General features: G+C 41.3%; 1 protein-coding gene across 3 annotated transcripts in view; it reads right to left on the bottom strand.

The window, feature by feature from the left end:
• Positions 1–7,448, bottom strand: part of WASHC4 (WASH complex subunit 4) — a 38,641-nt gene extending 31,193 nt beyond the window's left edge. For 2 of the 3 annotated variants that reach the window (XM_061445016.1, XM_061445017.1), the window contains exons 1-5: positions 7,290–7,448; positions 2,400–2,539; positions 1,315–1,368; positions 1,129–1,194; positions 909–954 (exon numbers count right to left, since the gene is read on the bottom strand). In XM_061445016.1, the coding sequence (XP_061301000.1) occupies positions 909–954; positions 1,129–1,194; positions 1,315–1,368; positions 2,400–2,539; positions 7,290–7,350 (367 nt within the window). In that variant the 5' untranslated portion in view covers positions 7,351–7,448. Of the gene's footprint in view, positions 1–908; positions 955–1,128; positions 1,195–1,314; positions 1,371–2,399; positions 2,540–7,289 lie in introns of those variants that run through there. The other variant, XM_061445018.1, reaches the window with a different exon arrangement.
• Between the last annotated feature and the right edge of the window lie 4,770 nt (positions 7,449–12,218).

Genomic DNA, 12,218 nt, shown 5'->3' with positions numbered 1-12,218 from the left:
ACACTTCTGCCACAGTCAAAGCTCTTGAAAAGCTTTTGAAAAGCCCTTTTATAAGACTACTATGAGAACTTTCTGAAACAGAAAACAAAGTTAGGTGATATGTCTTTAAAACAACTTAATATATTCAGTGCTCAGGACCAAGACCTGCACTTACTCCCAGACAAGCATCCTTTAAGGTGGAAGCTTAAGACCAAGCCTTTGGATGAGATAGCAGTTTAACTCCAACACAAAGAGCAGCTTTCACCTAAAGTAGGGTCTCATGATTTGTCAACTGTATTGACTTATAGTCAGTATTCTTTTATGTCATGGTTTGAACAGTAATATGAGTGCTATTACCTGCACTTGAAAAGCAGGTGATACCAACACACCACAACTTCTCGTGGAACAACTATAATTACGTAGCCCAAGTTACTTCTTGATGGTTTGTTTTATTACAATCAAATTAAAGACTTACTGTTCGACTACAACCAGTGTAAAAATCTAGTCCCAATATGAAATAAGTTAGTTTAGGATGCATTTATATGTGAAAAACTGGTTTTCAATGCAGTACTTTGAAAAAACAGGAGCTACAGTATATAAGCTGTATATTATGCATTTAATACAACCTTAACAGCCTACACTCCCTATTTCTCATGTAAATAAGGCTATCACAAAATGTCTTTTAACGTAAGAACACTTACTGCAAGTAACAGGCCTTTACAGATAAAAGTTACTGTTACCTAAAGCTAACTCAGGACAGTGGAAAGACGCTAACATACATCCCTATAAAGTCTGTTACTCGGTGTCCATCAGTCAAAGAAACAGACAAAGCATGTATCCATATTATAAAATTATACTTATTGTAGAACTGAATATAATCTGAAGCAATAATAAAACTACAAACTTTTACTTTAAAGGGAGCTACTTACCTCCTTCTCCATAAAACAAGAGGCCATTATAAAATTTAGTTTCTGCCTAACAACAAAAGCAGAAATTTGTTTTTAATAAATACAATATATGTAATCATGCTACAAAAATTATTTAGACATCATATCTTGTTTCTTTACTGCTAAAGAATAAATTGATACATCAGCTTGCCAATCTGCAAACATTTTCATACAAACAGTAATAAAAGACAGTGGAATTTACCTCATATTTTAACTTCTTGATTTCACAGCACAGAGCAGCATACACAGTTATTACTTTGTTTAGAACCTAGACTCAAAGAGGGGGGAGGGGGAAAACACACAGATTACATATAAATCCACTTTTAGAAGGCTTGATTTTAACTAGAAAACTCTTACTTATTTTTTCTTTTAAGCATAAAGCTCTTACCTTGTTTTCTGTCTTTATGAGCTCTAGTAGGGAGGACTGTTCATATGGCAAAAGCTAAAATTAAAAAACAAAACCAAACAACTTTAGAAAATATTGGCCAAAAATACATTTATCCAACTAGGTACGTATTTCCTTCTTCCCCAGTTTAATCTCAGTCAGTAATAAGAGAGCAATAACTGCAGGTTACAGGCAGCCTATGCTGCAGAAAATCTTCACCATTCACATTTACATGGAAATACCTTTCCTTTTGCTCTAGGTAGAAAGGCAAATAACTAGACATACTATATAACATTAGCAACAATGTACTTATAAAACTTGGAATGCAAAAGCATGGTCATTATGGAGTGTGTAGGAAAAAACAGCTCAGGAAACCCAAACCATGAATTAAGAATACCAAATTCAAGAAACAGGGTGCAAAACATATAGCTGTATGCAGGCACTGACTTTTTGTACTGAACTCAGCCATGATATTGACTAGTTCATGTACATCCAGCACTTTGGTGCCCCACAGAGTTTATTCAAACCATTCAGGCAGATGACTGCTTGAGACTACATCTTCAGAAGAGACAAGTTTCATATAGTAACAAAAGTGGTTTTAACTGATATCTGCAAATTCAGTGGAAAGAAAAAAAAAAACCCAATGCTTTGCAGAGAACTTATGACCAAGGAAATAGCTACCTCTGGAGGACAGAAAACACTGTGTCAAGGCCATTAAGTCACAACACAACTACAAATACACACACACCTTGTTGTGCAGTTATACAACTGTTAGTGAGCTCTTCTGGAAGCCTAGCCCCAGAGGGAAGAGGTTTGCTGGACTTGGCCTTCCCAACACATGAAGAACTATAAATTAACTTCAACTAGTAACCGAAACACTGCAAATGAATAATGTGAAACCATCTTCTCTTACGATATGCACCAATTTATTAACTGCTTGATAATTAAAATAGTATTGGATAGGTTTTTCAAACACAAATGTCAAAATTTTAAGAGCACAAATGCATGAACCTTTTAAATCTCAGGTTTTGAAGGGAAGGAAAAAGTAGGAAAATAACAGTTGCAATGCATATTAAATATATGAAGACCTTTAATGCAATGGGATCAAGGCTGAAGTCCCAAACATCTCCAACAGAGTCATCCAAAGCATCTTCAATTCTCTTCAGCTGAGATGTATATTCCTCAAGAAATTTTCCATAATTCTTCAATTGCACTTCAGCATGAATTTCTGAGAATTGATAACATTTGCACAATTTTATAGACTGTTAACTAAACTACAATCTCAATTTTATTTAGAAATATTTAATCTGATGCTATTTAGCTTTAGTACTGTATTCCTCATTTTGCTGCAGCACTCTTCCTTAACACCATCACATCTTTAATACAAAGTTATTACTTGTTTAAAAACAATCCTACAACTTAGTGTCGGTTTGAAAGAAATCCAAATACTACTTAAAGAATATCAGTCAAAGTGATTAGCAGAAATTTCTAAATGTACATTCTTTCAAGCTAAGATCTTAACAAACCACATCAGATGTTAACAAACCTTAACAATCACATCAAGATGCTGAGCAAAGAAACATCAGTGGAAACCATAACACATCAGCTGAAACAGTACATATACAATCATATTAGAACTTTGAGGCAATGGGTCTAAACAGTTTACCCTGAGTAGCAGATGAATTAGTGGCAATGCTCTTTTCACTCACTCTCTGGTACCTCTCTGTAAGATGTCTGGGCATTAGATGGAAGTTTATAGCTTTTAACTATTCTGCCCCCTTTCAAATTCACGATCTTCAAACAGAACTTCTCTTCTGTTTAACACTTGGACATTGAAATGAACAGCTGTCCTATTAATGTTAGGGGCAAGTAGGTTCAAAAGGTAACATTCAGCTGGTCAAACACCAAAAACAGTGGTATTAATTAGCAAAGTAAGTCTAAATCCAATTGGTCCACAAAAGTTTCATTCACTCTATCCTGATTTTTTTTCTTCCCACATTAAGATACACTCCCCTCCTCCCCAAATTATATATAGTTACTGACTTGGTTGCATAATTTGAACTACAGAGTATATGAGTCCTGCTCAAGGTTCTACACTCAGTAGGGAAGTACAATCCTTTTTCACGTGAAGACTAAAGTGTCTTCCCCATAATTAGGTAACAAATCCAACAGCTCACAATCTTCTGCTATTTGCTGAAAATAGGATTATCTGTAAATGTTAGAGAACGTAAATCAGCTGAACAACTAAACTGTTTCCAAACAAGAATTCTACTCTCATATAGCTCTTTTCAATTTCAGCAAGTAGGCTGCTCTAGAAAGTTAAGAAAACATATTCTTCTATTCTGCATGTTTAACCTCTTACTCATCCACATTGTCAATAACCGAGCAAATGACAGTGGGTGACTACTTCAGTGGGAGAGTACTGCTGAATCAATCATCAGACATTTTTTTGAGAAAAGAATATTTGACTGAGACACTGCACTGGGCATTAGGGGAAGAATGAATAAGGACAAATTAATAAGGAAAAGATGATAAGGACCATGCACAGGAAGGTTGAGACTTGGAAGGAGAAATGACTGCAGTGAAGTCAGGAACCAATTCTAAGCTACTACTGTGAAGCCAGCAGCAACGCCAGCTGTAAGGGCATATGGACTGCAAAGCCTATCCAAGAAGCTCAGTAAACTCTCTTACACTAAGTTCCGCATTAGTGCCATTGGGTTCTACCTGTACCTGCAGCCTAGACAGTGCACAGGCACTGTCAAAATAAGGAGACTGAATTCCTTGTAAACAGATAGGAGCCAAGCAAACAAGCAGCTCTCCATCAGCAGTATGCAGTCCAGACATGCGGTCCTCGAATTGTAACATCATATTATTCTATTCCATCAAATCCATCTCATCTTTCAGGTTTCCTTCCAGTGCATTTTTTGGAAGCTCTGCTGCAGAAAACCAGTAAAACACTGATGGATGCAGAGCCCTGCAGAACAGAGTTTACCTAGCCACGTCAGCTTCAGTACTTTACTGCTAGAAAATCTGGAGTACAAAGACCTACTATAGAGATATGCTGAAGTATTCATAGAATCATAGAATAGTTAGGGTTGGAAAGGACCTTAAGATCATTTAGTTCCAAGCCCCCTGAAATCGGCAGGGACACCTCAGACTAAACCATCTCACCCAAGGCTTCATCCAACCTGGCCTTTGAACACTGCCAGGGATGGAGCTTTCACAGCCTCCCTGGGCAATCCATTCCAGTGCCTCACCACCCTAGCAGGAAAGAATCTCTTCCTTATATCCAATCTAAACTTCCCCTGTTTAAGTTTTAACCCGTTACCCCTTGTCCTGTCACTACAATCCCTAATGAAGAGTCCCTCCCCAGCATCCCTGTAGGCCACCTTCAGATACTGGAAGGCTGCTATGAGGTCTCCACGCAGCCTTCTCTTCTCCAGGCTGAACAGCCCCAACTTTCTCAGCCTATCTTCATACGGGAGGTGCTCCAGTCCCCTGGTCATCCTCGTGGCCCTCCTCTGGACTTGTTCCAACAGTTCCATGTCCTTTTTATGTTGAGGACACCAGAACTGCACACAATACTCCAGGTGAGGTCTCACGAGAGCAGACTAGAGGGGCAGGATCACCTCCTTCGACCTGCTGGTCACGCTCCTTTTGATGCGGCCCAGGATACGGTTGGCTTTCTGGGCTGCAAGCTCACACTGAAGCCGGCCCATGTTCATTTTCTCATCGACCAGCACCCCCAAGCCCTCCGCAGGGCTGCTCTGAATCTCTTCTCTGCCCAACCTGTAGCTGCGCCTGCCCAGTTCCCTTTTCCTCCCTTTGCACAAAAGACAAACTAACAGCAGAGAAACTGGCAGATACTGAGGCTTTATAGGAAGAATAAAAAAAGCTTCCAAGTCATACAAGAGTATGAAATTGACACTGCTGTTCAAAGCAATTCCCTATGAAACAGGCAGCATTTCTCAAACAAAAATCTCCCAGCAGCACTCTGCTAGAGACTCACAGTCACCTTTCCAGCAGCAAAATGATGGATTTTGAACTACAGTAATAGTTATGTTGAGCTACATTAATAGTAATATTTATGTTGAGCTATATTAAATATTTCCAAATACTTATCTATTGATAGCCATCAATTTACCACCTTGTACTAATCATATGTAAAATAAGAGGTGTAAATAGCTTCTCACTATTTTAGAGACAAGAGAGATATTAGCTAGCCAGAGATAGGCAGGGCTGAACTGATAAAAAATGACTTCGAGATGGAGGGAAGCTTTTTAAGATGCAGCAAAAAAAAAAAACCTAAACAAACTGGCTCACATGGAGAAAGAAATCACAGAAAGCAGTTATTTTCTTTGTCTTCAGAGCAGCATACATACTACTTCATAAGGCACAATCTGTTTACAATAAAGTTTGATTTAGTTTCTCCTCAGGTGATACACTGAAAGCATTACACTTAGAAGAATGCAAGAGATCTACTCAGTAGTACAGATCCATCAGCTTATCTTGCCATAAAATCAGTAACATTCAAGGGACTGCCACAGAAGGATTTGCAAGTACATTATCCATAAATACCTACGACAGAGATGCAACAAGACAGACTTACTTAATTATCTTGTGCCCTCAGTTGAAAACATTATAATTGCTAAAGCTTAATGATATAAAGTGAAAGTAAGCAACAACAAAATAAGTTCTCAAGTCACAGGATTTTTCTTTGGCTTTTCTCTAGACGAATGTTGTGTGCTGCTCTCAGTGGAAGATCAGCCTGTTTGTTCACCGTCAGACGGTGCTAACAGAGCACATTATATCATGTAAAGTTCTGATAGCTGCACTTTGTCACACCCAAACTGGTAGCAATGTGGTATTTTGAGTAAAAGCTACATTTGCTACCCTGCAGCTACAGAACTGGCAAAAACCTCAGCTTAGGACAGCTTCAGTTTCCACTGAAATCCAGATCAAATGAATACAGCACAAACAGCATCATCCCTTAGGACAACATTCTACGTGAAACAGTTGGTCTATGAGTGACACATTTTCACAGCAACACCTGGTGTATTAATTCGGCTCCGTTCAATTTACAGTGTGCTTTACAGTGTGACAACCATGCACGTTCCACGTTTAGAAAGTAGGTCACCTCCACGGGCTGAGAAAAAAAGTGGATTTTTACGGGCACACAAACCCACTGTCAATGTCTTTAGCATCTCAAGGTCTTAATTTTTTTTAAAGGTGAAACCGCAAGTGACCACCCAACTCCATACCAGAAAGCCTTCACCAACAGAAGCTGCATACAACTAATTCACCTCGACATGACTTCTCCAGCAAACCGAAGAAGCAACTGCACAAATCGGTGAGCCAGGAGATGCGATCGGGAAGGAAAGAAACCCCATCCCACGGCAAGCATCCGTTCCTCTTGCCCGCTTCGTGCGAGGAAAGAAAGTCACGGAAGACTGCCCGCCCGCTCCCTGCCGCGCTCGTGGCACTGGAGGCGACTCCCCTAAGGGAGTGAAGGATGAAGGGTTGGGAAAGCCACCCTCCCACCCCCAACAACCCCTGACAACTACAGAGAGAGCGGAGGGAGGAAAAAGGGTCACCGCCACAGCCCACCCCGCAGGCCTAACCGGAGGAGGAGCAAGGGCCGAGGCAAGGGGCGCGGCGAGCACCAGGCTCCCCTCTCCGGACAGGGTCCGTAGGGGAAGCTGGGGCGGGTGACCTCGCTCAGCTCCCACGACCGATTTCTTCTCCTTCCCTCCACCCCTTCCTTCCTCCCACCGTTCCCACCGGGAATCCAGCGACGTGAGGTGCCAAGAGGGGTGAAGGGCTGCGAGGGCGTGAAGGGCTGCGAGGGCGTGAAGGGCTGCGAGGGGGTGAAGGGCTGCGAGGGAGCTCAGCCCGCGCCTCCCCCCGCCCCGTGGCGTTACCGCCGCAGCCCCGGCGCCGGCCCCTCCCGCGCCGCGCTCCTCCCCGCCCGCGCTCACTCTGCGAGCCGTCATCGAGGCGGTCGAACTCCCAGTCCGGGGAGAGGGTCTCCAGCGCCATCGCGCCCGCTCCTCCCCTGACTCAGGCGCACGAGACTTCCTACCCCGCTTCCGCGCCGCCCTCTGGGAAATGGAGGCGGAGAGGAAAGGGGGAGAGGAGGGGTTGGACTCCAGGCAGGGCGCGTGGCAGCGCCCCCTGGAGGACAGCCGCTGCCACACCGCCGCCCCTCCCGGGCGGCCCCGAGCCGGTGCCGTGCGCCCCGCCCCTCACGGCTCCCTCACGGCTCCCTCACGGCTCCCTCACGGCTCCCTCACGGCTCCCTCACGGCTCGGAGGGCCGGTGCTCAAGGGTCGGTGCCAGCAAGTGCCTGCCCCCCGGCGGAGGTCAGGGGTATTAGAGCAGAGGGAGAGCGAGGGGGAGGCAAGTGGCCCCACGGTGAAGGAAGAGAGCGGTGGTGCTGCCGAGCTTCCTGCGGAGCAGGCAGCGGCGCCTCAGAGGTGCGATGGGGTAGGGGAGTCCTCCACACTTTCCTCTGATTCCCCTGCCCCACTGAGCTTGGGATCTGGGGATCCGAGGGATCGGGGCTTTGTTGGCTTTTCTGCTTTTCCCCTGGTGAACAGGGCCCGAGCCCGTGTTCCACACCGCTGTCACGTTGCTCTGCCGAGTGAAGTCGGTAGTGTGACACCCTCCCAACGCTTCCCCGTTCTCATGCGAGAGGAAGGAAGCGATGGGAGGAGCTGTGCCAGCTCTGAGGGAGGGTCTGGACCTCAAAGACAGCTGCACGGGGTGACTGCTGCAGCGGTACCGTCTAATCTCCTCCCTGTCATTTGCGATCATCTATCTCCCTGTCGTTTGTTGTCACGCAGAGCCATGAGGTACTTACCTGCAGGCGGTCAGTCACTGCTTCTTTATTTTTATTTCAGGGCCCGGGTGGGTATAATGTCAGAAAATAAAAATAGAAGTACTTTGGATAGCAAGACAAGCAGCCGTTCAGGGCCATTAAAATGACCGCAGCAATTACATTACCTCAGCAGAATGTGTAGCATCAGCAGAAAAGGAAATGGCTTCAAAAGCAGCGTCACTGGGAGCATTAGCGATGTCAGTGGGGAAGGAGCAACAAAAATAGCAACTCTGATGAGAGATGTATCAGTAAGTGCAGGATCATCCATAAAAGCAAACTCTATAATGCATCAGGTCTGAAAATAGCACCTACTGTAGTTGTTTTCTGATTAAAATTAATCCATGCTTTGGAATCTATTGATTTTTAAAGTTTATAGGGAAGAAAGATCCAGTTGGCAGGTGTATTGTTGATGAGTTTTTACCTACTTCAAGTGCATTCTAAGAGACCAGCCTGAGTCTGGGAAAGAAGAGGTCAAATTTAGTTTTGTGTGAAACAACATAAACGATGTTTGGAATAACTCCTTTTTGTTTGTTTGTTTGGGTTTTTTTTTTGTTGTTGTTGTTTAAGAGAGGAAACTTTGTCAAGTAACCATAATGTAAATATGTCTCCTCCACTCATTGGCTTCTGTGTAAACTTAAGACGTTCATAATGGGGTTTCAAAGTCCTTAGAAGTTCAATGGTGCAGGACATTGACAGCTAGCAGTGAACACAAGTGTCCCTAAGGAGATATTCTGTATTACACAAAATGAAACTACAGTTTATGCTAGGCTGCTTTCTGTCCGCAGCCTTGTAGAGGCAGCTTTTACTGAGATACTATACATTTATTCAAAGCCAAGATGTGTCTTCCAGTTTTGAAAAGCAAAACAAAGCCATAGAAGACTTTTCTCTACAAACCATATATGCTTTCTTTGAAACAAATACTGTTTCTTTCAGCTATGGAAGACTGCACATAATCATAAGCTTTCAGACTGCTTAAAAAGTAATCACCAGGCCATTTGTTACCTGTCTCAGAAAAACATGTCCTTGAATTCTGCTGGATGGTACAAATTTTGTGCTGCCATCCACCGCGCAGCTGTTTAAATGACTTTTTACTGGGTTTTCCTTTGGCTCATTAGGTGGCAGTGTTATGTTGCCTACGCTGAAGTTATTTAGGTCAATTCTAGATGCTGCTAGAATTTGTGTCTTCCAAAAATCTGATTTAGACTTCATCTTCAAGCTGACTGCTCTAGTGATAGCAAGACTGGCTTAGTTTTGATTGAAAAGTTTTCTGTGCTGCCTTATCAGTGAATGATTTTATGCTGTTTGCTCATGTGAAATTATTGATATAAGCGCCATTTCTGAAAGTTGGGTGACACTCATTGCTTCCACTGGTACCAGGAAGCTTTTATTTGGTTCAGGTTTATAGAAATTGCTACTATTGCTCAATTATCTGTTAGTATCATCAGGTAATACAGTGGTCAAAAAAGTATTTAGACTTTAGGACAGTGATTTTGGTAAGATGAATTTTACTAAAGGCAGGCATAGTTGAGAAAACAATTTCTTTTGACCACACCAAAATGATCATGAAAGTAAAATTTCATATTGGACTTTCACATGAACTGAGTGAAATGTGAATGTAAATATCTTCCAGCCAAAATTACTTGTTACACTTGAGTACTAGAAAGGGTAGGTTAGAGAATGAAGTATAGTATAATATAGCAGCATTAATATGGTACCATAAGCATTTTATTTATGGAGTTGTTAAGTATGTATGGATTCGTATCAAGATCAAATCAAGAGGGGTTTGACTCCATGAGTTACTAAAAATCTTTTTTTCTTTTGAAATTATCCCAGTTGGAAATATCATTCAACATTGGACAGTTACCTAGTATTCTTACAGAGTAATTTTATGATGTTTGAAAGCTTATTGAAAACTTATGTAGCGTTCAAACAGGAACCCTTTTATTAAAACAAACAAATGAAAACCAGCAAAACCCAAACTAATCGAACAACAACAAGAAAACCCAACCAAACTGGTGAAAAGCATCCAGAGCAAAAGTTGCTTCTTGTGTATACAGGCAAAGCTCCACCAAGACTAACAGAATTGTAGTTACTTATAATAGAAAGAACTTGGCTTGCTGGATCTGCAGGAAACTATGCTATACATTCCTGGTCTGTGGAACATTCAATACTTAGCTCTCTGAATATTTTAAATAAAATGAAGTTCTTACTCAAAGTTTTTGTGTCAAGATTCCCCGAAAGGATTTACTCTCTGAAATATGTAAAAGTTAACTCTGAAAAAGTTAAAAAACTCTGTTACACAAAAATAATGGCAACTTTGGCAGAAGTAATTTCAATTCTATTGTATGGAATTTGAGATGTTTTCATTTATGCATATGAGTGAGCCATCTGCGCATGATAATTCTTTATACTGGTTAAACTGGTAAAATAATCCCCTTTCCTTATCAAATATATGCCTCCTTTTGGTTACTCTGGAAAAATGAGATGTTATGCGTAAGGTTTTAAATAGCTGCCTAAACAGGAGAAAATTCATGTGAGTATGTTTTGAAAGCCTTACTGTTGCGTGGGTGTCTGGCCTGAAATGAAGTTAAGACCCAGAGGAAAAAAATAATAAGGAATAAGTTTTAAATACAAATGTTGCAGAAATAAAACAAGAAATAACTTTCCCATGAAACCTTTCAGCAGCAAGTGGAAAAATGTGAAAAGTTTCTGTGTATAAAATTTGAGTTGAAACTTGCCAAGCAATTAACATAGTTAGGGAATAACCGGTACAAAGTCTTACTTTACATTTTTTTAATTACTCAATATTTAAAACTGGGTGTACTCCTCAAGAATTTGAGTCTGAACTATGACCGAATTTTATCAATCATGAAAAGCCCTATCAAGGCTGATTTCCAATGACAAAAAGCCTATGCAGAGCTAATGTAGTTGATTACTGAATCCCAGAGCATGATTTTCAAAAGACAGCAAATCCTGGAAGATTCTGAGCACTTTCTCAGGCTCTTCAGTGTGTGCACATACTCAGAGTCCTGTGGAACACAGCCTTCCCTAAAGATCTTGCCAAGTTGTGATGATATCTTCAAAGCCACTAAGTAACTTCTGCTTCACAGAAATCAACTATGATTTATAGTGTTCAGATGGATTTGGTTATCTTATATTTGTTCTGTAATCTTATATTTGTTCTGTACATACGAACACATTTTGCTTTGCGAGCATGCTATTGCATGAGCATGGTTAGCTCCTGAATAGGTTTTGTATACATAATCCCCTATATGTATTTGTGACTTGCTGACATACATCTCTGGAAAATTAGGGAACAGAAAGGGGGAAGCCCATGCTGGAAAGTTTACTACAAATAACTAAGGGTTTTTTCAAAGCTAAACTTTGGCTTTAAGAAACAAGGGCCAGAACTGATTTTTTTTTAAAAAAAAGCAAGAGGGAAAAGTTAATGTATAAAACCTTCTCTAAACCAATTGCATAAATTTACACTAATTCCACTGAAGCCAGGATTTCTTCCCAGATTAACAAGAAATTTTGATAATCTGGGAGGTACTTTTCTTACTGGCATACAGAAATCTGTGGGAAGACTTTGTGTTGCTTTTTCCAAACAACATAAAGCCTGGAGGAGTGCATTGTAACCATTACAGTATTTAACACTGATGTTGGACTTTACTATGTCGCGCAAGACCTATTGCTCACTCTCAGATGGGCAGGCCAACCTAATCCTTTTCTTGATGACAAAAAACATATTATTTGAATTGACTGTAATTGTTTACAGACATCCTTGAAACTCTAAGTAGCCAATTTGTTGAGTGGTTGTTAAAACCCGTGCATTTGAGTTCAACACTCTAACTAGATGATCTTTAAGGTCCCTTCCAACCCAAACCATTCTATGATTCTATGATGACCATAAGGAAGAAGCTGGTGGTATGCAGATACCATCCTCATATGTGATTTACCACACCCTTACCCCTGTTAGTCTCCCTGCCCCTCTCATTACTATGAAATCTAAAGTAAAGCCTACATC

The sequence above is a fragment of the Pezoporus flaviventris genome, unplaced genomic scaffold (assembly GCF_033815535.1).
Source record: "Pezoporus flaviventris isolate CSIRO_AGI_PZ_B2104156 unplaced genomic scaffold, CSIRO_AGI_Pfla_v1 ptg000002l, whole genome shotgun sequence".
Taxonomy (NCBI): domain Eukaryota; kingdom Metazoa; phylum Chordata; class Aves; order Psittaciformes; family Psittacidae; genus Pezoporus; species Pezoporus flaviventris.
The sequence above is the reverse complement of the archived record's forward strand: the minus strand, read 5'-3'. Positions and strand labels throughout refer to the sequence as shown.